Consider the following 26,279-nt stretch of genomic DNA (forward strand, 5'->3'; position numbering starts at 1 on the left):
TCATCTAATGAGCAGCAATTTGGAAGCTAATCTCAGTCATATGCCTTGCTCCTTCCCCAATCTTCAGGCAAAACTGTTTATTCGTGAAATGTTCGCTCATTGCTTTGCTGTTCCTGTTGTAAAAGGAACATTTGTTTTGAAAGAAGAAGAAGGAAGAAGAGGAGTTTGGATTTGATATCCCGCTTTGTCACTACCCGAAGGAGTCTCAAAGCGGCTAACATTCTCCTTTCCCTTCCTCCCCTACAACAAACACTCTGTGAGGTGAGTGGGGCTGAGAGACTTCAGAGAAGTGTGACTGGCCCAAGGTCACCCAGCAGCTGCATGTGGAGGAGCGGAGACGCGAACCCGGTTCACCAGATTGCAAGTCTATCGCTCAGAACCACTACACCACACTGGCTCAGCCCTGCTTGCCACAGGCATCTGGTTGGCCATGGTGAAAACTGGATTCTGCGCTAGGTGGGCCTTTGTCCTGACCCAGCAGGGCTTTTTTAGGTTCTTGGGCAAAATTGTGCCTGATAAGGAGAAGTGGGCTTATGACCAGTGCTGCCAAGTTCTGCTGAAAACGGGAATAAGCGGTGTCACATAAGAACAGTGTACTGGATGAAGCCAATGGCCAATTTAGACCAGCCTCCTCTTCTCACGGTAGCCATAGTTGTCTGTGGTAAACCCAGAAACAGAACAGTGCTGTCTCCACTTTTGATGGGCAGGCAATTCTGTATCTGTACAGTGTGCTTCCTCAGTGATGTACCGTATTTTTGCTCTATAAGACTCACTTTTTCCCTCCTAAAAGGTAAGGGGGAATGTGTGTGCGTCTTATGGAGCGAATGCAGGCTGCGCAGCTATCCCGGAAGCCAGAACAGCAAGAGGAATTGCTGCTTTCACTGCGCAGCGATCCCTCTTGCTGTTCTGGCTTCTGAGATTCAGAATATTTTTTTTCTTGTTTTCCTCCTCCAAAAACTAGGTGTGTCTTGTGGTCTGGTGCGTCTTATAGAGCGAAAAATACGGTATGTCTTATCTGCATCCTCAGTGACTTTTGAGAAACATCCATCTAGGCTGTAGAGGCAGTAAGAGCAACCCAACTGACTTTCCAAACAACACACAGCGGAGAATGGAAATACAGTGGTGCCTCGCAAGACGAAATTAATTCGTTCCGCGAGTCTCTTCGTCTAGAGGTTTTTTCGTCTTGCGAAGCAACCCTATTAGCGGCTTAGCGGTTTAGCGGCTATTAGTGGCTATTAAATGCTTAAGGGATTAGCGGATTAGCTGCTAAAAGGCTATTAGCGGTTTAGCGGCTTAGAAAAAGGGGTGGGGAGCGAAAAAGAATCTCAAGGCTCGCAAGACATTTTCGTCTTGCGAAGCAAGCCCATAGGGAAATTCGTCCTGCGAAGCACATCAAAAAACGGAAAACCCTTTCGTCTAGCGGGTTTTCCGTCTTGCAAGGCATTCGTCTAGCGGGGTACCACTGTAACCGTATGGTGTTGGAAATATTAGCCTGGTATAAAATAACCAAAATGAGACCTTTGTCTCTGTATAAGTGAGGCGGGTGCTGTGGGAGTCTGGAAGATCCACCCTGCTGCTTTTCAGCATGAACCATTTTCCAAATCAGTTGTCAAGTTTACTTAGCGTCAATTTGTAATCACGGAGAGACTCTGCTTGCTAAGGGAAGCAAGGCACTTTGTAAGAGATTTTGCTAGTTTTAGCTCTGCAGTAGAACAGCTTTGGAGAAAGTAAAGTTTTCTTCAGTGACTTTCAGTGTTTGTGTGTCTAAATCTTCTTTCTTAAATGTTCTTATATGTGCTTGGAAGGAGTTGTGCAAAACAGCGTCCTCTGTGCATGCATGTTCCCTTTGCCCTATTTAGAAATGACCTTGTGCCTAATGGAAAATTACACTACAAGACATGACTCTATATTTGATTAATAGCCTCTCATGGCACCACACTACTTTTTAATTTTAGTGTTATTTTCCCAGTTCCACAGAGGTCTGTCATTCCGAGGACTTCAGTTGTCTGACTTTGTCCATCGCCCTGAAAGGTCTTCCCCCAACAGTAGCGTTTGGTTTTGTCTGAAGCTGTAATTGCTCTCTGGGAAGCATCCAAGTGATGCTTGTGATTTACGTGAATGCCATTCCTTCTGTCATTTTCTGTCAGCTGAGCTGCATCTTTTGATGGATTTAACTGGTGAGTGTTTCAAAACATCTCCCATATGCTTTGGCATGGCTAAGAGATAGCAGTGGATACTCGCTCTTCACTCTTCTGAAGCCAAAAACCTTTACAACAAGAACAGTCCCCACCCCAGATTTATCCAAAAGAATACTAGACTATTCTGGAAAGAAGCGACTTTTTTTCCGCGTCACACTGCCAAAAGAATACAATTCTCTAATGACTAATTTGTACTGAAGATTCAGACACAGAGCTGGCTTGTTTGCATAGTCTGTAATCGTTTATATCTTGAGTATTTAAATAGATGCAGATTACTTCTTTTAAAATTCTCCAGCATTTCCCCATGCAGATGTCATATGAAATCACTTGGAAGTTATAGATCTGAACCAGACTTAATTCACAACCTCCTAATGGTACTGACTTTCAGTATATAGCCTCCTCAAGCACCATCCCATTTACTTGAGAGAACCCAATTGAACTTGTTGGGATTTACTTCCAAGTAAACATGCATAGAATTGCATTGTTAGTCCAAGTGTAGATTCTCCAGAATCCTTGGAAGTGGGAGGAGATAGATGGGATGCCCTTAATTTGGGCATCTTCATGATCCCTGGCACACATTTCCCAAGTGTCCCAGCGCTCAAGTTCCCAGCATTGCACTTGCGATTTGAAGAACTTATGTCTCTCATCATGTATTTTCGGGTAGGATTTAATCCCATACTGGAAAATTCAGGTTGTGTAATTAAAAAGGTTTTGGAGCTTTGTGCAACAAACCGCCTTCCCCCAGAACACCCGCCCCATTTTTTGCAATAAGGAAAGGGACAGAAAAATGCACTGGAAAGTGTGTGATAACGCTTGCTTAGTGCAATGTTGTTTGACCTCTCCACAAATCGGAAGGGGTGTTCAGTGAATAGTCAATGTCAGCTATCCCCCACCTTCAAATCAGGATGGATGTGCAATAAAAAGGTTGCCTCTGGAAGCAACCTTAATTTAATTCACACGTGCTTGTGACTTTAACATATGAGTGCTGGAGATGAAATAGTTAAACAGGTTGCCCAGTCAGGACCCAGGGGGGTGGAGTCACTGGGACTATAAAACCAGCTCTGGGAGGGGAAAAGGAAGGAGTTTGTGCGGAGTCTGTTGGGAGTTGGTTGGTTGGTTGGAGTGGGAGTGAATTGGGATAGAGTATGTGGGTAGGTTGAGTTAGTGTAGCGAAATAAGCTGAGTCAAGAACAGTTAGGGGCTAGGAAGACAAGTAAATATCTGAGAGGTGGTTTAATGGGTGAGAGCAGGTAGCGGAAGTTATAGGTCTGGATAGGCACCCCATGAATGTAATTGACTGATACTGTTTATGAAACCACACGCTTGTTAAACTGCAATAAATAAACAGAAGTTTATGTTCCAGTTTAACCCTGACTGGACTCAGTATTGTACCAGGTAGGGCCTGGGTGGTGGCAGCGAGAAATAAAGTGGTGGCACAGGAATCAATAGACGGTGAAATGTCCGGGGACCCTGTGTGATCGCCACAGTGCTCTTTAAAGGAAAACTGGTGGGCCCACAAAAAGGCCTAAATTGGTGGTGGTGGTTCTAATTAAATTTGGAAGTTGCTTTATCCAGCTCAAGGCAGCCCAGAACAACCAAACCAACAGACAATAAAACCCAAATGGGAACATTAAAACCAAGAGGAGAGAGAAATACATTAAAAACATCCCACCCACTTCTAAAAGGCCACCAATAGTTAAAGGCCAAAGGCCTTGTTATAGGAGAAAGATTTTGCCTGGCGCCTAAATATACATAATTATGGCATCAGGTGAGGCTCCCTGAGGAAAGCATTCCACATCCACAAATGGGGAGCCACCACAGAAAAGGCCCGTTCTGGTGTTCCCACCCTCCAGACCTCTTCAAAGAAGGGCCTCAGTTGATGATCACAGGGTCTGGATCAGTTCATCTGGGGAGAGGCAGTGCTTGCGGTCTAAATGCCTATGCGCAGCATAGCCTAAATGCCTATGCGCAGCATAGGAGCAAGGAGTTTCCTCATGTTTTACTGAACTTTCCCTCCCACCAAACTCATAGTCAGGTATATGACCTTGAAGACTTAGTCACTCATTAGAAGCAGAATAGTCTCAGGGAAAGGGTGTAACACTTCACAGGTCCCAAGCCATAGAGGGTTTTAAAAGTCAAAACCAGTTCCTTATATCAAGCCTGGAAAAGGCAGCCAGTGCTGATTAAATAAAATGATGATAATGCACATTTCAGCTTTATGAGATTGGTTTAGGCAGTGCTTTTTTGGGGGGGGACGGGACTCAGGGGTACGCATACCCCTAAACATTTTGTGAATCTTTGTACTTTGGTCCCTTTACTGTATTTATTTTTCCCAATTTGAACTACAAAATGGTGATTTTTCTTGAGTCAAAATGAGAGTACCCCTAAACATTTTTTTAGAGAAAAAAAGCACTGGGTTTAGGTATATATGTACTTCATTATGATTTTTTTTTAAAAGAGAGGTGTTGGACTGAATATGCACTTGCTGCTGTTGGAAAGATCATATTCTCAAAGCAGCAGCATTCTATGAAATTTTAAAGTGAGCAGTTTGACAAACTCAGATAATGATACTGCGTATTTATAAATGAAACATGGGATGAATAAAATATGGCAGTCCCATTAAGATGCAGTTTCTGGGACAACAAGTGAATGTTTGATAAGACACAGCGTTACTGTGCCAGAGCCTTCTTGTCTCTTCATCTCAGAGTTAACTTCCACGGTGAAAACTCCACAGAGCAGTGCAAAGGTAAAACGTTTGGGATATTGGTGGTTAAGTATCAGCCAGACAATGCTTTCACAAAGGTACTCTTCATTTTATTTATTTATTTTTTTACATCTTTCTGTGTTTTTCAAAATATCTTTGTAAATTTTAAAACAGCACATTTTTCATTATTCTTACAAAATTATGTTGATGAAGAAAATGTTTTACTGTTCAGATCATACAGCAAGTATAGACATAAAGACTTGACCAAGATATTCCAGTGAATCCTAGCTGAACAAGGATTTGAACAGAGGACCTCCCTGTTGAACCCTAATGCTCTATTTTTATCGATTGCACTAGGCTCTTCGTTTAGGAAAAGCATCATTCAAGCACACTCAGATATGCATGACATCTACGGCAGCCCTCCTGTGCCAGACTGCAACTCCCTTCATCCCTGATGAATAACATTGCCCCTGCTGGCTGAGGCTGAAGGGAGTTCAAGTCCCACAACATCTGGAAGGGACCACATTGACTATCTCTCCTATAGACACTGTGAGCTAAAAACTGAACAACTTAGGAATTAAACCTCTCCAGTGCTTTAGGTTTCTTCTCCTGCTTCCACCTCAAATGTTACCTGAATGCTTGCTTACTCTTTGACTTTGAATTTTATAATAGCCTGCAGGAATAGGTTTATTTTAAAGAAGGTTGCATAATTTTGTGTTGGTGAAGATATTTTGAGACCGGAATGCATTTGGGCTTTTGATATCTGTTTAGCTGCATGCACCATACTGATGTATTAACAAGCTGATCGACCTTCTTCATTGTCTGTTGGATATTGATCAGTATTCTGGTTCAGTTTGTTTATTTAGTTTTTACAATTCCTATTTTACAGTTTCTGCACCTATTACCCCCCCCAACCCCTTCATTCGTTTGTTTTGTTTTATGATTAAGACTACATCATTTTCATTTTGTTGATTTGATTTTCAAGGCATTTTGAAAAGCCAAGAGTACCCACCATTGTGGAATTACTGCCTTCTCTTGTAATTTCTGCTTAAACCATTAGTGGGAGTGAATGCTAAGTACAGTGCAGGTACACTAGAACGAATCCTGTTAAGAGTAGAGAACCTTAGACCCTGTAGAAATAACTACAGTGGTGCCCCGCAAGACGAATGCCTCGCAAGACGGAAAACCCACTAGACGAAAGGGTTTTCCGTTTTGGAGGTGCTTCGCAAAACGAATTTGCTATGGGCTTGCTTCGCAAGACGAAAATGTCTTGCGAGTTCTGCAGGTTTTTTTCCCCTCCCCCCCTTTCCCCCCAGCCCCTAAGCCGCTTAACAGCTGTTAGCTAAGCCGCTTGACAGCTGATGGCTAAGCCGCCTAACAGCTGATCTAAGCCGCTTATCAGCTGATCTAAGCCGCTAATAGCCTTTTAGCAGCTAATCCGCTAATTCCTTAAGCCTTTAATAGCCGCTAATAGCCTTTTAGCAGCTAATCCGCTAATCCCTTAAGCCTTTAATAGCCGCTATAAACCGCTAATAGCGCTAATCCGCTAATGGGCTTGCTTCGTAAGACGAAAAAAACCTCAAGACGAAGAGACTGGCGGAACAGATTCTTTTCGTCTTGCGAGGCACCACTGTATATAGTAATAGCAGGAGTATCCTGTGATGGTTAGGTGCATTATTCATGTGAAGCTGTTTCCATGTGCAGAAGAGGCAGTGAGGACATGCCAATGGCTGCCACTATTGCATAATGGCTCTCAGTCCTGCCCACCTTATATCCATGCATTCAGTGTCACCATCTCCTTAGGGGGAAGCCTTCATGCAAAGGTTTTTGTATGTTTAAAACCCCAGTCATCATGCAGGTTTCCAGATGAGGAGGAAGTGTGTGTGTGTGTGTGTGTGTGTGTGTGTGTGTGTAGTGTTCTGGATGGGGAGCTGTGCAATAGCAGGAGCAGGACCAATGGTATGAAATGTTGTTTATATAGCTAATGCAAGAAGTAGGCTCATAAGCGACCGTAACGAGAGGCAGGTAGTTGTGATACCAGAAGACTGCTCACCATGCATTAACAGCCAAGTAAGTTAAGCAGGACTCTCTGTGGGCAGCCCTAATGTATAAAACACCACACCCCATGTTTTCCTAAGCATTATTTTCTTCTTTTCTTTTAAAATGAACTGTTGTGATTATGCTAACCAATCTCTTGCAGGTGTGTGTGTTGTGTGTGTTTGTTTTTTTTAAAAAAATCTCTCCCTACATTTCCCCACTTTTGTTTTTGACAGACTGTGTCTGTGAAGCAAGTTAAGGATTTGGTTTTAGTATATTATGAAAAGTGCACCCATTTCCTATTGTGTGTAGTAAGATTCCCTGCCTGGTTAAGCTCTTTCAGCGGTTCAGTGTTGTGTCGTCAATTGGTGCCTTTTGCTCAAGTGTTGACAATGACATGAAATGTTTGCAGTGTTGCTCACCAGGACGCCTTGTGATTCTACAGAACAACGTGCTTTGGCACCTGAAATTTTGAAGAGCGTTTTATTTTAAATTCCTTAAAACACAGCATCTCAAATCTTTTAATTTGCCTGCTTGCAAGCTTGCCTGTTGAGCCTTGAAATAGTCTGCCTTGAAGCCCCAATCTACATTCTCCTTGGTTTCTTCTGTTTCCCTTCCAAGAGCAGGCAGAAAATGGCTGCTCACCCAGTCCGGCAGAGGGCGTCGTTTGTGGCCCGGCGCTGGGCTTTCCCATCCTTCCAGCCATCGCTCCGCTCCCCTGACCATCGCGGAGCCTACTGGGTTCCTGCCAAACCCAGATTCAAATTCTGGCCTATCCGCGGCGGCCTGGGGGGCTCCTGGAGCAGACCGAGTCAGGGCAGACTTCCCTCTGGTCTGCTCGTGGAGAACAAAAAGGGCTGGAGCTACTACAGTCGGCCCCAGTGCGACTCTAAGGTGTTTTGCCGTTAAATATTGGTGTCATAATAACCCTGAGTTTGAAAACTGGCCATGGACTTTATAGCACCATCAGGAGGAGACATGTTTATAGAAAAATCACTGTTGCAAGCTTGTCATTTTTATAAAAAGTGAACAGCTAAAAGGTATTAATTTGGTGGTTCCCTCACTGCAAGAAGCAAATAAATTAAATTATCGTCATTATCATCATCATCATAGGATATGACTGAGATCACACAATTTACAGAATGAACATGGAAATAAGCCACATGCATATCACGGATAAGACACGTTTTTAATATATCATTCCTTTTTTTAGAAAAAAGAATATTTATGAATTTTCAATAGAAAAGTACAAAGGTTAATAGCAATAACAATGAAGAACAAACATTTCATTATAAGTTGCAATCTGGTTCAATACAATAGAAAAGAAAAATAAGGAAGTAAAGTTAATTGGATCAATCTAGAGTACTGAGCCACAACTGTCAGTGTGTAGCTGGAGGAATGCAAATGTCTTTTTCTTTAATTGCAAAGGAGATAAAAATGTACCAGGTGTTTTGAAACTGATGGTTCCAGTTCCATTTTGCAGAGCTGTAGTTGGTGTGACCATTTCTCCATCGGTGCTCTGCCCCAGACCTCTTGGTACCACTGATGAAAAATGGTTTCTAACAGGAGATTTCCATTTTTTAGCAATGACTAGTTGTGCTGCAATATTCTGTTCTCATTGCTGAAAGCAGCATTCTGTCTGTTGTGGTCATGCAATAACTTGTCCTGCTCTGCTTTAAGAGCAGGGAAGCGTTTGTTCTTTAGATTAAAGATGTCTTCAGAAGAAAGAAAGAAAAAGCAAACTTGCCCTGCTGCTATCGGCAACTCAAAACGAGCCTCACCAACATTTGAAATGGTAGGTTTGTGCACCGTGAGGTGTCTTAATGTACATATACATGCATAAATGGGCATAGACACTCAAGAGGTTTAGCTTCTAGAAACCCTGAGAAGCATGTTGTTAGAAGATAGATGCTAACAGGATATTGAAAGGCAAATTAAAATTTTTTTCCCCAATGGGCAGAAATGAGGACAAAATGGAGAGTGTTTTACCAGGGCTGGGTTCCAGAAAATAGAGACAGCTCTAATAAAGAAGGAGAACTGCAGTACATACACTTATTATACAGAGAGAATGACAGATAAAGTCTTGAACTAGGTAAGGCAGGGCTTTTTCTCAGCCGGAAAAACTCACTAGAATTCAGTTCCCACACTTCTCAGGTGGGTGCCGTCACCATTATAAGAAAACAAGGGAGGTGTTCATGGTGAGTTCCAGCACCTCTTTTTCTAAATAATAATAATAATAATAATAATAATAATAATAATAATAATAATAATAATAAAAATAATAAAAAATGCTGGAGATAGGAACAACTAAAGCCTTGAGCTATAGTAAGAGTTTCAGAAGACACACTGTGGGGAAACAGAAGAACCCCCCGATGTGATATATGTTTTAAAAATAAATATTGCTTTAATGTGGATATTTTGAAGCATCAGACCCCAAAAATCCATCTTGATGGCAGCGTGTACTGGAGACCCGCCCTGACTCTTTCTTCCTCAGCTGTAAGCATAGGAGTTGCTTCCTTCCTGTCAAGAACTGAGGAAAGGCACCTTAACAGCCCCACCCCTCAATATCTGGCATATTGCCCCCTTGATGGTTTCAGCTGTTAGCCCATGAGTGGGGAACCTTTGTAGCTCCGTGGGCCCAATACTTACTAGTTCTTGTTTATGGGCCAAATTTGACCTGTCAGTTGCATTGCGTTGTTATGCTATCGCGTGCTTTGGACACCAGTTGAAATCCCTTGCGCCACAGTCTTAAAGTAGGGGGAGATTCGCAAAGGCTGAGATCCTCCCACAGTCCTGCAAAGAAGGCACTTTTACACAGCTGAGATACGATTTTGAAACGGGCTCGAAAAAATAATAATATTGCATCATGATCAAGCAAGCCAATATTGCACTGAGTTGAAAATCTCATTATCTTTCACAGTGATCTGTTAGTTTTCTTGGCCAGCAAGACTCTTTCCCCACATGTAACAAGGATGCTGCTTTCTGCTTCTTTGAAGAACATCTTCCTTGTGGGAAAGATTGTAGCTCTGCGGCACAGCCTTGTTTTGCGGGAAGAAGGTCCCGTGTCATTTCCCGGCATCACCGCGTGGGTGCTGGGAGAGGCCATGGCCTGGGAGGTACTGGCAATCAGGGTAGAGATCTGAGGGAGGCATGGCAAGGCCCTGAGGCAACAGATGATTGACAAGTGATGTCACCTGATTGGTGAAGAGTTGCCTGGTGGGCTAAGGTTGTCCCACAGGCCAGGTTTCCCCACTCCCTGGGGTAGACAGTACTACAGTGGTACCTCGGGTTAAGTACTTAATTTGTTCCAGAGGTCCGTTCTGAACCTGAAACAGTTCTTAACCTGAAGCACCACTTTAGCTAATGGGGCCTCCCGCTTCCGCCAGAGCACGATTTTTGTTCTCATCCTGAAGCAAAGTTCTTAACCCAAGGTACTATTTCTGGGCTAGCAGAGTCTGTAACCTGAAGCGTATGTAACCTGAAGCGTATGTAACCCGAGGTACCACTGAAGATGGAAAAATCAACTTCTTATTACAAGGTAGCTCTCTGTGTACCTGATAACATCACCTGGGATAGCTCAATTAGTAGAGTATGAAGCTCTTCATCTCAGCATTGTGGGTTTGAGCTGCATGTTGGGTGAAAGATTCATGCATAATTATTATTATTATTATTATTATTATTATTATTATTATTATTATTTCCCCAGCCACTCTGGGCGGCTCCCAACAGAACACTAAAAACAGAATAAAAGATCAAACATTAAAAATTTCCCTAAACAGGGCTGCCTTCAGATGTCTTCTAAAAGTCAGTTGTTTATTTCCTTGACATCTGATGGGAGGGCGTTCCACAGGGCGAGCGCCACTGCCGAGAAGGCCCTTGCAGAGGGTTGGGCTAGATGTCCCTTGTGATCCCTTCCAACTCTACAATTCTATGATTCTATGCCTTAAAGATGCAAGCTCTTAAGAATTTAATAAGTCACAGCATTCTGCAGAAATGACAAAGCCATATTTGGAGCACAGCATGTCTGCCACTACAAAGCCATAGTTTGGAAAGGGAAACGAGACCACCTCGTTGTCAAGAGAGACACTTGGGAGTTAAATATGCAATGCAGTTGAGGCTCAGGATTGTGACCCAGTTTCTCCTTCTCTCGGCCTCCTGTTTTGAGGCTTTCAGAGCGACGAGCCGCCTGTCTCACGCAGCAGAAAGCCTGGCTCTTGCTTTCGAAAGAACCCGCTGCGTGGCTTCCCCCGACTCGAGGTTATTAAATTCATGTGAAAACTTGAGTGAGTGAGTCAGAAGCTATGTGAGTGTGGTTGAGTATGCAAGCCCTTGGGTAAACAAGAGGGATAAATATAGTTGATAGCTTGTGTGCACTAGCCTGGAAAACTGACGATCTCACTGACTGAAGGCAAACTTTCATCACACTGTCCTTCTCACCTTTTCTGCCCAGACTGTGCCGCATAGAATACTCTGTGCATGCATGCGTTGTGTGCGCCTGCCAGAGAGAGCGAGAGTTCTGTGTGCTCTTTCACTTTTACGAGGCTACCTTATTTACACCAACATTGGTTTGTAGATACAGGGCATATGTCATAAAGTTCACTGGGCTTCCGCTGGGGACTGTGGGTCAGGCATTGGCTCCGTGCAATGTTGGGTCTGCTGCTTAGGGAAGAGAAATCCTGCTGGCTATTTGCTTTATTCATTTATTTAGACAAAGTAATAATCATAAATAAATAAGAATAAAAATGTGCACCCCACCACCGAGACCATTCCATTGTAACTATCCAACCTCCCAAAACTTCAACACCTCTTGCGATGGTTTGACCCCTTTCTGTTTTAACAGTACAGATTCTACAAACACCTTCCATACCTCCTCAAAATCATTTCTCCTGCAAATTCCCCGTCTTACCTTAATGGCACATGTTAATTTATCATCAATAGCTATATCCCTCACCTTTTTATACCATTCTTCCATCTTATATTCCACTTTCCCCTTTCACTTCCTGGCTATAATAATTTGTGCAGCTGTCAGTAAATTTGTGAGCAAGTCCTTCATAGCCTGTGAACCTTCCACCCCATCATAAATTGATAATAATGCTACCTCTGGGCTTTTGGTCGGCTTTAACCCAGTGCTATCTCCTTAAACACCCTTTGCCCAAAAAATTGTACATATTCACACTCACACCACATGTGAACACAATTCCCTGTTTCCTGGAATCCCCTCCAACAGGGTATTTGCTTCTGCCAGTCCTGAATAAGGCAGAGGTCACTTGTAGCTGGAGCAGGGTAGAGGTAGCAGCTTAGACCCTCAGGGGAGCTGTCAAGTGGAAGCCAGAAATGAGGATTCCCCACTGAGTTACACCAGTGACCAGGAGACAGAGGAATTCTATAGCACACATGGGAGCCTCAGCTCTTCCTGGAGCCAAGCAGGCCCATATCTGGAGTACACTTCCATGCTAGCCTTATCCCAAGTAAGGATCAAAAAAGCCAGGAGGTTCAGTCTGCCATGTGGGCATCCTTGGACTTTCACACAGGTTTGATCACCTGCCAGGGACCGGCAGGACACTGGAGAATGTGCGCCAGGGGAAGGGGGACTGGTGTCTGACTTGGGAGGAGGGGAAAGTGGTTTGTGGGGACCTGTACAACCCAGGAGGCAAGAATCAGAGGCAGGGGGAGCTTCAGAGCTGGAGGGTGGAGCACAGGATGGGTTGGAAGAAGAGGAGCAAGAAGGCAGGTCAGGCAAGTGAAGGACCGGGTGCTTCCCCAGCCTCTCCACTGTCTCCAAGAGGGGACTTAAAAGGGATGAGCAATGGAAGTTTCCATCCAGGCATAGTCTCCAGCTGTGCATGTGGGAAGCTACATAAACTGATGGAGGGGGAGTGTCAGGGGCTGGACAGAGGAGGAATGGTGGGAACTGTCCCCTCTTCTCCTGGACCTTCCCAAGAACAGGAGACGGTATAGATTTAGATCATTGGTTTGCAGAAGGGCATAGTTCAGAGGCTGCAGAGGGCAGAAGCTGGGAAATATTGGAAGAGGAACAGGAACAGGAAGAAGAAGAAGAAGAAGAAGAAGAAGAAGAAGAGGAACAACAACAACAACAACAACAACCACCACCACCACCACCACTGGGGGAGAGACAGCTGACAGACTCGGTGTCCGTGGAAAGCATTCCTGACCCCCCTTCTCCCAGGACCAGACGGGCATTGAGGGTAGGAGAACAGAGAGCTCAGAGGCAGAAAGCTCAGATTAGCTGACGCAGAGGTGACGTAGAGTAGGGGAGACAAAGGGGGAGTGGGACTTTACTTGAAGCAACACCATTTCTCAAGAGAAACCGCATTCCTTTGTCTCTCGCTGTGATTATTGAATAGACTAACTTGGAAGAACTCATCTTTTTTTATCTGTTTCTTTGCTGCCACCAGGGGAGGGATCTGATTCCCCGTAGCCTGACAGGGGGTGGTCCTCTGTTGCTGCAACTGCTCCATAAGAGCACCAACCAATAGGTCTCCAGAACTGCGTAGAAGTGACTTTGACAATAAAGAGTTAACTCTCAGTTGGGAAGTACCTTTGACATCACCTCCACTCCTGTGGGCTTGTGGGTATGGCAGTTTGCCAAACATCTTAATCATGTCCCATCATTTAAACTAAATACCTAAGGGAAAAAATTGTGCTGACCATGCAAAGTTGTTCCATTCTTCATGGAGTGAATATTGAATGAGATTTCCTGGGAGTTGCTGTGCTATATGGAGATACACTGGAATTATGATAAAATCCCCAGCTTTGGTTGGATCACATGCCACATGTTTCTTCCATGCACAGACTGATGATGATGGTGGTGGTGATGATCTACATAGACTAGAAACACGGTTACAGTCTGAGAGAGCCAGAAAAGGGTGTGTGAAAACTCTGACCAGTGTTTTGTTTTTATTACGCAGTGTAGGCAGAATTACATCTAAATAAAGCATTTATTGGGTGTTAAATTTCTGCATCATTATTGGTACTGTCTCTTTATTAGTGTCTTTGGCACAGGAAGCAATGCTACATTTTAAATATTTTTACCAGTCGTCACTATGTCTTGGGTGGTAGTGGAGAATTTTCAACTCTGTAGAACCTTTAGGATTTATTTATTTTTTTACCAAAGGGAAAAAATAAATAAAGCTGTTATATATGAACCTGTGTTTTTCACCTCTTATCTTCTGCTTGTGTTTCTCTTTAAACATCTCATTTTTGATAATAGATTACACTAAAACCAAGGTTTTAAGTAGCTGACTTTTTAAAAAAATGAACAAAAAAAGTTCCATTCTCCTTAACAGAATATAACTTTAAAAAACACATGAATACTTAATTGTGAGTTTGCAGACATTAAAATATTTTTAATATTACATATATACATTGCAGACATATATTAAAGCAAAACAAAATCTAAGTTGAAATGCTAAATTAGTATCCTTCTGTTTACTAATTTATTGGTAGAACATTTAGTACATTACGCTTAGTAATATCTAACTGAATAATAAGTGCTGCAGAGAAAATTTATATTATAAACTGAAAGATTTTAATATTTTTTTCCTGTATGCTGTTACACACTCCTTAACCTATTTGCTTTTCTTCATGTCTGAACACGAGGGAAATTAAATTGTAAAAGAGGGTGTGAATTGTTGTTAACTCTGTATTTCTGTGCCATCTTGTTTCCACTGTGCCAATTTTTTTGACGAGTTGCAAAGAAAATTTGATCATCCCAGAGGATTGCAAGGCATAAGCACACACAAACGTGTTACCGTTCAACTCATTATTAGGAAACTACCTTCATAAAATCACTTTTTTCTAAATTAGAATTTTAGGGTGTAGCTGCAAAGGAAGCTTACATTTGCTATTTGAAAAAAAAAAACACCCCAGAATAATTCTGTTCCAGGCATCAAGAGACAGTGAATTACCTATTTGTTAAACAGGCATGCCCTTTCACAAGCCTTTGACAGCCTATAAGGCTGGGCCAAAGTATTTAGCTTATATGTTTCTATCAATTTGAGGGAAGGCAATGAGAGATTTTACTTTCGTGGGCTCCATGATCACTGCAGATGGTGACAGCAGCCACGAAATTAAAAGACGCCTGCTTCTTGGGGGGGGGGGGGGGGGAGAGCAATGACAAACCTAGACAGCATCTTAAAAAGCAGAGACATCACCTTGCCAACAAAGGTCCGTATAGTTAAAGCTATGGTTTTCCCAGTAGTGATGTATGGAAGTGAGAGCTGGACCATAAAGAAGGCTGATCGCTGAAGAATTGATGCTTTTGAATTATGGTGCTGGAGGAGACTCTTGTGAGTCCCGTGGTCTGCAAGAAGATCAAACCTATCCATTCTGAAGGAAATCAGCCCTGAGTGCTCACTGGAAGGACAGATCGTGAAGCTGAGAAGAGAAGACTCCCTGGAAAAGACCCTGATGTTGGGAAAGATGGAGGGCACAAGGAGAAGGGGACGACAGAGGACGAGATGGTTGGACTGTGTTCTCGAAGCTACCAGCATGAGTTTGACCAAACTGCAGGAGGCAGTGGAAGACAGGAGTGCCTGGCATGCTCTGGTCCATGGGGTCACAAAGAGTCGGACACGACTAAACAACTAAACAACAACAACAAAAGTTAATAGCCCTAAAATATTTGGGTGCTATATTTCAGCAGGTGATAGTTAAAAGATTGCTTCTTGATGCAGGACCACTCTGGAATATTCTGAATGAGAAAACCCCATCAGAGAAGGGGGTGAGGGTCATATTTCTAAGGATTGTACAACTAGATCTGTGAAAGGGAACAAAGTTCTGGCACCTCTCACGTGGGCACCATTGCCATTATAAGAGAACGAGGAAAGTGGTGAATTCTAGCACCTCTTTTTCTAGAAAAATAGCACTATGTGCATCCTGGATTGTAATCAGCAATATTCTTTTTCTCTTCCCATAAATATATACAGAATTATACGAGTGTGTACCTGTACAATTACATTAAATTGTTATTGTACCATTGCTGCATTTCATATTCCATTTGACATTTAAAGCAAAATTTCATATTGTGAAGCTAGGCACTGTGAAAATATAAATGTAGGAAGAAATGTAAGTTTATCATCCAGTTTCATTCAAAGGAGTAGCTATTACCATAAAAGAGACCATATTTAGTTCTGTAAATTTAAATTGTGACCTTTTATACAAAAGTACTATAGCGCTATGCTGTGAGTGATCTGTCAATGAGAACATTTCTTCCTTATGAGAACAATAATATCTAATTGCTAACATTAATAATGAAAGGAATACGATTTTAATTGCAGATGTAAATGTTTCAAAGATTAGCGGCTCTCCTATTTACTTTCTATGCACCATGCCTAATCTTGTAGACCTCTCTCACTTGCCTTCTTTCCAAACAAAAACTTCACCGGGTGCAGAAGACATGCGACTGTCACCTGAGGAAATAGACAAAGATTACATAGCTGATTCACTATTCTAATAGATTACATAAACCGTATGACCTTTGCCTATGTGAAAATTGTCCAATCCATCTCTTTCACTTTACAAAGTTTTCAATACACACACCGAAGAGTTCAAATAATCTTCAGAATACGTTTTTGTTGCTGCACATTAAGTGAGGGCATTTTTAAACATACTTTTCACATACTTTATGTGGGTTGGTTCCCCAGATGAGGACCAAATCAAATAATGCAAACATGAAGAGCTTTTGATAGGTGTTATTGAAACCAAGTCAGTAAAAATTGCATTTCTAAGAAGAAAAACATAAGAAACAAGCATCAGAGGAGGCAACTTCAGATTGTTCCCACTGGGCCTTCCATAAGTAGGCCAAAAGCATCTTAGATCTTCTTCCAGCTCCATAGAGTATAAATGACACCAGTTTGCAGTACTTTGTGCTCATTCACCCATAAGGAAGACTTCAGGGATTCTAGCCTAATTGTGCATAACTTTTAAGCACAGAGAACTTTATACCATAGAAGTTTAGAAGCAGAAGCTTGACTGAAAGTAGACTTTTCAAATTGTTGTTATGACAGTGCCTTTCACCTAATTAATATTTTGACATGTGTCCACATGGTGGACGTAGTGTTCTCCCCCCCCCCCTCCATATATATGTTCTGTAGCAGGGTCACTGATGTGATCTACCTTAGGGGAGTCCACATCCCAGTGGCAGATCTTTCCCTACTTACTGGAGAACAATAGTCTAAAACATTTCCCCCTTCCTTAGATGTCTTCTAAAGGTTGTGTAGTTACTTATCTCCTTGCTTGTGGGTCACATAACTCCATACCTTCCAACAATTCTCCAATGAAAATAGGAACGTTCTAAGGAAAAGCGGGACATTCCAGGATCCAATCCAAAACCGGGCTGACTTTTGTAAATCCAGCACTGTGCCTGGAAAATAGGGATACCTGGGGGTGGGTCTGCTTTGTGTTTTTCTGTGAGGGCTAAAAAATAATAATAGTATGTGGATACAGTATTTGTTTCTCTCTTTCTCTTTTGAATGATTGAGTATTCTGAAAAACCATGTTGGAAAACTTTTAAATGACTTAGATGAAAAATCTTGTAAAGATCTTGCTGAGAATGTATTTTTTTCATATATATAAAATGAAACCATTCTTTTCAACTGCTTGTGCATTTCAGTAATTTCAACAGGAGGCTGAGGGACAAACTGATCCGTGAGTGGACCTCCTGGGGTATTTTTTATGAACTTCAAAGCAACTGATTGGGGGGGGGGTTGCTGCTAATTTTGACCCTGAAAGTGGTGATGGAGGACAAGTTTTAACTTTTTCCTTCTGCTGTTTTCCTGATTAATATCACCTCTCCCTCTGGAGCTGTGGTTAGGCTGGCTGGGGGCAAAAGACAGGTATTTACACTGAGAATTTCAACATAATAGCGGTAGGCATGTGCCCATTCTCTCTTCCCTCCCTCTTGCCATATCCCACTTCATACAACAGTCTGGATGAAGGTGTGTGGAGAACCAGAACAGAGAAAGTAGGGTTGGTCTTGCTTTCCCCTCCACATATTCTGGGTGCATGGTTCACATTGTGTAAACAGGACTTCTGATTTCCCCCTAGCCCGAAACCTGTCTTTTTCCTTTCAATCTTCGGAAAAGTTTCAGGGAGATTAAACGTGCAGGGAAAAGCTATGCACTCTGACTTGATCTTTAAACTCTGTGTACAGTCACAGAAGGGATGCATGTAACCCGGAGACTTTCCCCTGCTGTTAGTTCGTCAATTGAATTTTACGAAAACACTTGACTAGGCCCAAAGTATCACCATCAGAACTGGTTGCATGCCCACCACAGGTATACAGTGGTACCTCTAGTTAAGAACTTAATTCGTTCCTGAGCTCCGTTCTTAACCTGAAACCTTTCTTAACCTGAAGCACCACTTTAGCTAATGGGGCCTCCTGCTGCCGCCGGCAATTTCTGTTCTCATCCTGAAGTAAAGTTCTTAACCTGAGGTACTACTTCTGGGTTAGCGGAGTCTGTAACCTGAAGCATTTGTAACCCGAAGCATTTGTAACCCGAGGTACCAGTGTATATAAAGCACATTTAAAGCAAATGATTCCTCCACCCCCAAGAATCATGGGAACTGTAGTTTACCCCTCACACTGCTAAAGTTCCCAGCATTCTTTGGGGGAATGTATGTGCTTTAAATGTATTTTTAGTTCTGCCCAAAGTTGTTGAGCTTTCTTTGAGCTATTTTTATGGAAAATCAGCAAAAACGGCACTGCCTCCATGTGCCGCCATAGGTATGGATTTTCCTGGACATTTGTCCATTCCATGTGGACACTGCTGCCGACTCCAGTATACCGGATGTATCTGGGAAATCGCGGACGTATGGCAACCCAGATTAATTCCTTCAGACTTGGTATATCTTTCCATCAGCCAAGAATGGCTTTCCTCCCCCAAATCATTATCTGTTTAATGATTTGGGTAAGAAAAGCTTGAGCATGTCCAAGTCCTGAACCACTGAAACATCAATAAAAGTGGGAAAAGAAATATGAAATGTCATTTAGTAATATAAACTTTTATCAGAGGGTGCATGTCACTCTTCACTAGAGTGATGGTCAATGTACAATAGAAAAAGTTGCCTTTGTCTTAAAGTATGCCCTTTTTGGAGATGTTTTTTTTTTAAAGGTGAGACTGCCAGTTAGAGATTATGATTCATGTGTCTTCTAATAAAGTTGCCTAAAAATTGTTATATTGCGAGTTGGCTTTTTATTAGTCTTTTTCCAGAGCTAGTGAGTAATTCACGATGCCCTGGAAATGGTGACAGAAAACCACTTATCATTTATTGACTGCAGAAAGAATGGTAATGAAAATTAACACAGAAGATAAACTGTCCCTTATTGAAATTTAAACGAGAGCTAATGTGTCCTGAACTGATTCAGCAAAAACAAGGAAAGTTTAACGTCAGACTTGTCTTTTGCTATGAAAGGGCTGTGAAGAAAATTCCGTCTGCTATTACTAAAATTTTAAACAAAATTTCCACTTTCACGTGGAATGGGAGAAACTGTGCCTCATTCATGAGATAAATTATTTAGAGCACTGCTGCAAGTCTCTGAATAAAAAGAGGGGGGAAAGTTGGACCAGTGGAAAATAAGCTAAATAGAATCTCTGTGTTCCAGAATGATTGTAATTGGAGAACATATTGCATTTCTTAAACCCTTTTTCACTGCTCTTCATTATTGGTATTGCGCATACAGAAACTAGGGTTACCCATATGGATAACCAAACATGGAATGTCTTGTCAGAACGATGTCTTAATAGACAAATTAGCAGTAGTGACATACTCCTTAACGTATTACTCTTGTTGGGAAACAAGCCTTTCCGATTTCAGTGTAAACATACTTTTACCATTGATCTACATAATTCCAGTGTGGGTGGATGAGTAATGTTCATTTACCAATTGCACTGAATAGTCTCGCTCGTCTGTTCAGAGTTTATTTGTAGGAAGTACTGCATAGCCTCCACCGCCTGGCCTTGATAAATAATGCTCTTTACCGTATTAAAAATAATATCAGATTTCGAGTGAATTAACCGTTTCTCACCAGTTCATCTCTACCCCATTTTGAGAAGGTCTGATTTTTAATGTTCAGCATTAAATGGCAGGATGCCATGCAAACCCTAATGTAAACTGGTTTATATTAAGGAACTGGTATGGTATAGCACCTCGTAACAACACGTTGATTTTCCGGGCTGAAAGAGATAGCAAAATAAGTCTTTGGTTTGGTTGCTAAAGTGTTATCAAAGCTTCTGCTAACAGTGGCCCCATTCTGAACGGAACGCTACCTTCCTTATATATTGTTTACATGCTAAATTCAGGCTACGTATGAACAGGATGTCTTCCAAAAGAATAATATCAGATACCCACAGGGGGGAGCTAGAGGATAATATCCCTCATAAATGTCATGGAGGGATTTCTCACTGGAAATAATCTAAGTAGAAAGAATGTCCTGTTTCATTTGCTGGGCTTCTTCGTGGGAATTTATTTTTTATTCATTATATTAATAGGTCAATGCTTTACTTTAAAGGAAGCCCAAGCGGTGTGCATTAAAACACACAAATAATGAATTTTATTGCATTGTGATGCATTATACGAATCCACTCAAAATAAAGTTCTCCCCAAACAGCTGTTCCTTAAAAGTAGAGCAGGATATAAGAAATAAGCACATTAAACTAATAATGAAATAAACTAGGAGCAACAGCGTTTCAGATCTTCTCTCCATCCTTTAGGGAAAGCATATGAGACATTAAAGGGTTGTGGTTATTAGCAAAAGCTTGTAAAGGAAGTAGCCAGACCTCATTTTCTTGAAAGCAAATTTCATGATTGCAAATAACAAACACACAGTATGTCTTTCATTTCGGGAGAGTCTGAACAGCATCCTAAAAATGAGATTGACAAGGCTACTACTAGCAAAAACTGCAAAACACACTATAACCCCCAAGCCAACTTCCAAGATGATGACAATGATGATGTGATACAAGCTTTCATCAGCTGTGGGCATCACAAATGTATCTCAATTTAGAGGAACTGGCCTGGTTTACATGTAACACCAAGCCAAACCATGGCTTAGCAGGCATGACCAAACTCGGCCCTCCAGATGTTTTGGGACTACAATTCCCATCATCCCTGAGCACTGGTCCGGTTAGCTAGGGATGATGGGAGTTGTAGTCCCCAAACATCTGGAGGGCCAAGTTTGGCCATGCCTGGTAGGGTAAACAAAGCAAATGTGCAGGTTACCAAAGAGGATAGAATATATATATTTATACCCTTCCTTTTCCCTGACACAGCTAAAAACATAGGGGGAAAAGACATTAAAAACAATTAAACATGGATACAATTAAAACTATATCTCTCCATGTAAAAGCTATTGAAAACATACAAATGATTAAAATAAAAACAGCACGAAGCTTCATTAGAAGCAGCCTGTTGAACCATGTATTCACCTGTTGGCAGAACAACAAGGAGGGAGCCAGTCGAACTTCTATAGGGAGCGAGTCCCAAAGTCTGAGAGCAGCCATGGAGAAGGCACTCCCTGGTTGTTCTATTGCTGTGCTTTGCTAAGCCATGTTTTGGCTTCAAGTGTCCTTCAGACCAGGCCTTGTGGTTTAGTTCTCTCTAGACAAACCATGAGTTGTAACCAAGGTTTGTTCTATGGTTTGCAGCTGCAAAAAGTGTCTTTTTAGAGTACTAGGTGCCAATAAGGAACGAATATGTCTCATTTTATATTAAATTTGTGGGTCACGTTTCAGGTAGTGGAGCTTGTCACTTACTTTTTGAGGGAGGAAAGCTATGTTAGCAAAGGAAATGCAGGGACATGACAATGCTGTGCCAGGTCAACTGGGAATGCAGACGGAAGTGTTACTTGTATGCCTGTGATACCAAGCTTCTTCCCCCATCTATCCCAGGGAGGAGGTGGCAATTCTGGACTGGGGCCTGAATTTGACCATTTTAGACTGGATGTGAGTTAGGCTTGCCACCTTTGGTTGGGCAAAATAAAGGACAGGTAAGCCAAAATATGGGCTGGGGGGGGGAATTGGGGACTAAAATTACTTTTCCAGGTGCAGAAATGTCTTCAAAGCAATCTATTACTCTTTCTCCTGTTCTCTGACTCCGAATCTCTGTCTCCTATGTCTGCACAAAAACTCTCTTTCTTTCCAGCCAAGGCATGTAAACCCCCTCAGGGTTTTATTCTACCACAGAAGAAAATTAGATAAAAACCAGGATTAAGGGGTTTTCTTAGGACCAATCCTTTTTTTCTTTAAAAAAAATGTTTAGGGGTACTCTCATTTCCCCACTCATATTGAAATACTGCCCCTCAATGAGGCCAAACTTAGATTCACAAAATGTTTAGGGGTATGCATCCCTCAGAAAAAAAGCACTGATTAGGACGGCGGAAAATATGTGTTCTGTATCCCGTTGGTGTAGTGGTGTGACGTTAACATATGAGAGTGCTGGAGGTGAAATAGTTAAACTGGTTACCCAATCAGAACCCAGGGGGTGGAGTCAGAGAGACTATAAAACCAGCTCTGGGAGGGGCGAAGGGGAAGAGTTCGTTGGGAGTTGCGTGGTTGGTTGGAGTGGGAGTGAATTGGGATAGAGTCTGTGGGTAGGTTGAGTTAGTGTAGCGAAATAAGCTGAGTCAGGAACTAGGAAGACAAGTAAATGTGAGAGGTGGTTTAATGAGGGAGAGCAGGTAGCGGAAGTTACAGGTCTGGATAGGCAACCCATGAGTGTAACGGACCAATACCATTTATGAAACCACACGCTTGTAAAACTGCAATAAATAAACAGACGTTTATGTTCCAATTTAACCCTGACTGGACTCAGTATTGTACCAGGTAGGGCCTGGGTGGTGGCAGCGAGAAATAAAGTGGTGGCACAGGAATCAATAGACGGTGAAACGTCCGGGGACCCTGTGTAATCGCCCCAAGTGGTGAAGGAAATGTACTGCAGTGGCGGGGGACACCGAAAATTGGGGAGAGGGGTTGAAGAGGGTCAGTTGTCCCTAGTTTCACCTGAGGAATGTTGGAGGGAATGCAATGCAGAGACTAGGGAGGAGGAAAGTGACAGGCACTGCTATGTCCTATACTGGTTGCATGTAAGAAGGCAGGCAAGTGGGGCTGGCTGTGTGAAGACTAAGGCTGGTGGGATATCATCCCATTCATTCTAATGGACCAGATTCCATTGGTACTTAGTGGTCTGGTATTGAGTTGTGTTTCTTTTGTAATAATCTAACCATTAATTGTTAGCCATTTTGAGGGGCTGGGGTTGAAAGACAGGTTTAAGATAAATATTTAATAAATACCGTATTTTTTGCTCTATAAGACTCACTTTTTCCCTCCTAAAAAGTAAGGGGAAATGGGTGTGCGTCTTATGGAGCGAATGCAGGCTGCGCAGCTATCCCAGAAGCCAGAACAGCAAGAGGGATCGCTGCTTTCACTGTGTAGCAATCCCTCTTGCTGTTCTGGCTTCTGAGATTCAGAATATTTTTTTTCTTGTTCTCTTCCTCCAAAAACTAGGTGCGTCTTGTGGTCTGGTGCGTCTTATAGAGCGAAAAATACGGTATATAAGGAACGTGTAGCAAACAGGTTGTTGTTGTTGTTGTTGTTAATACTACTTCATGCCAAAATAAGCTTCTAAGCAGTTTGCAAAGTGTAAAAAGAAAAAGAAAGAGAGATCACCCTTTACTATAATAGGAATAAAACAATCACATCAAAACATTAAAATGTCAATAATTAAAACAGCTGGTTGTTCTGTTTGCTACACTTGTTGAAACTGTTGTCTTTTTAAATCCTTGACAGGTGATAACTGGTGAAAACGAGAAATGAGGATGACTACCTTTTGCTGATTCCCAGCAGCATGTCAGGTACTTGAATTTATTTCATAAGAGCTTTTCTGTATCCCCCCCCCACAAAGTTGAGCTTCTGCAATACAAGCTGTAATATGTAGAGCTCCATTTGACCTCATTTCCCCCAGTGCGCCATTCACCTGTTCAGTGACACTATGCACACCAGTGGTTCCCAAGCATTTGGGAGCCACCGACCACCCCCTCAGTTCCATAAACTCATCCCCCAGTGCCCTTCTACTCCATAAAAAGCATTATTCAGAATAGTGGTTTGCACAACCAACTAAGGAGTGTAATCACAGTTATAATTCAAGACAGGAACAATTAATTGCACAATTATTCAAAATCCAATTAAAACTATTTAGCTGGACTAATTCAACAAAATTGATGAACTTTATCCAGTGATACCAGCTTTTCGAAGTCTGAAAACCTCCGTGTTAGGGAATCATTCTGACAGAAACAGTTAGAAGGTTCCAGAAGGTTCCAGAACATTCATTTATGTATGGGAGTGGCATGCTTAAAGTGAACAGTGAACCTTTCTGGAGGTATGCCTTTATTGCTCCTCTGACCTTCTAATTTGAATGCTCCATGCCACTTGGCACCTCCTTAGGTACCAAGAGGATGATACCACCCACTTTGGGAATCACTGGTATACACAGAGTATTCCTTCATATTACACATTATGTAGTAATCCATGCTTGTTCTGAGGTTTTGTGTTCATTGCAAGGCATCTGAGCATTGCATTCTGCACATCGCCACTGATGCAGTTTCCCTATCCATTTGAGAGGCGATGATACTCTTGTGAGCCATATCTGCTACGGTTGTTAATGGGGTGTAGCGTAGTTCTGGCAACCATGCCAGAAATCACCAGATTGATATGAATGTCTGTACAAGCACCTATAGACTGTATGCACATGGGAGGAAGGAGAAGAGAGATCACCATTGCTGGTGAATCAGGGTAGAGGCAGGCAAGTAATTCTGACTTTTCGTGATGTACCTCAAAAGGGAAGAAGCAGAGCATGTCCTGGGAAGAAAGGGGTGAGGCTCAATTATGGAAGGTTCTTCTTGCTCCTAGGAAAGGTAGAGAAGGAAGTGAGTGGATAAGGGTTTCCATCTGCTCTAGGTATTTGGAAGGACGCGGGTGGCGCTGTGGGTTAAACCACAGAGCCTAGGACTTGCCGATCAGAAGGTCGGCGGTTTGAATCCTCCTGATGGGGTGAGCTCCCATTGCTCGGTCCCTGCTCCTGCCAACCTAGCAGTTCAAAAGCACGTCAAAGTGCAAGTAGATAAATAGGTACCATTCTGGCAGGAAGGTAAACTGCGTTTCCGTGTGCTGCTCTGGTTCTCCAGAAGTGGCTTAGTCATGCTGGCCACATGATCCGGAAGTTGTACGCTGGCTCCCTCGGCCAGTAAAGCGAGATGAGCGCCGCAACCCCAGAGTCGGCCACGACTGGACCTAATGGTCAGGGGTCCCTTTACCCTTTACTGGCCAATTGCCAGTTCGTATATAAAGTGGGGTTGGTGGTCGTATTTACACAAAAAGGGCTAAGGAGAGAAGTCTGCTTTATCTCGCTTTCCTTTGCTGCAATCCATTTCTTTAGGCAGTTTATGTCACCAAGGTCTGATATTGGAGGTGAACCAGACTTGGATGATGATGATGATGATGATGATGATAATTTATTATTTATACCCCACCCATCAAGCTGGGTTTCCACAGCCACTCTGGGCAGCTCCCAACAAAATATTAAAAACATGATAAAACATCAAATATTAAAAACTTCCCTAATCAGGGGTGCCTTCAGATGTCTTCTAAAAGTCAGATACTTGATTATTTCCTGGACATCTGATGGGAGGGTGTTCCACAGGGCAGGCACCACTACTGAGAAGGCCCTCTGCCTAGTTCCCTGTAATCTCACTTCTCACAATGAGGGAACTGCCAGAAGGCCCTCGGAGCTGGACCTCAGTGTCCGGGCTGAACAATGGGGGTGGAGATGCTCCTTCAGGTATACTGGATAAAAGGTGCTTAAAGCAACAGAACTCTGCAAAATAAGGGGAAAGCAGGCAAGGTTTGCTTAGTTTCACAAAAAAGATATTGGCTTCACTGTGACCCTGTATGAACTGAGTGTGCCCTACGTCTATCTAAACAAGGAGAGCATTGCAAAGCTTTCGAAGGGCCACCAAAATGACACTATCTCTTGTGCCTACCCATCAGTTCTTTAACGCTGACGTGTCAGAAAGCAGGACTATATGTTTATAGCACTTCTATAGTGATATATGAAGACAGGAGTGCCTGGCATGCTCTGGTCCATGGGGTCACGAAGAGTCGGACACAACGACTAAACAACAACAACATAGTGATATATATGTATTTTAAAAAACTATATAGGGTCTGAGTTCTTCCTGTTTTAATTACCTGCCACAAGACCACTGTGCAATTTATTCTTCATGTGGCAGTAGCATCGGACCCATGTTGAGGAAAGATGATCTGCTT

At 42.4% G+C, this 26,279-nt stretch overlaps 1 protein-coding gene across 5 annotated transcripts in view; it reads left to right on the forward strand.

Moving 5' to 3' along the window:
• Window positions 1-26,279, forward strand: part of THRB (thyroid hormone receptor beta) — a 174,394-nt gene that overhangs the window by 97,451 nt on the left and 50,664 nt on the right. For all 5 annotated transcript variants that reach the window (XM_083405116.1, XM_083405118.1, XM_083405115.1 and 2 more), the window contains exon 4: window positions 23,745-23,809. Coding sequence is in view for 1 of the 5 variants with exons in the window: in XM_083405118.1 (XP_083261244.1) it covers window positions 23,803-23,809 (7 nt within the window). In the remaining 4 variants the exon portion in view is untranslated. The remainder of the gene's footprint in view (window positions 1-23,744; window positions 23,810-26,279) is intronic.

This window comes from Podarcis tiliguerta, assembly GCF_965153285.1.
Source record: "Podarcis tiliguerta genome assembly, chromosome: 12".
NCBI classification, from domain to species: Eukaryota; Metazoa; Chordata; class Lepidosauria; order Squamata; family Lacertidae; genus Podarcis; species Podarcis tiliguerta.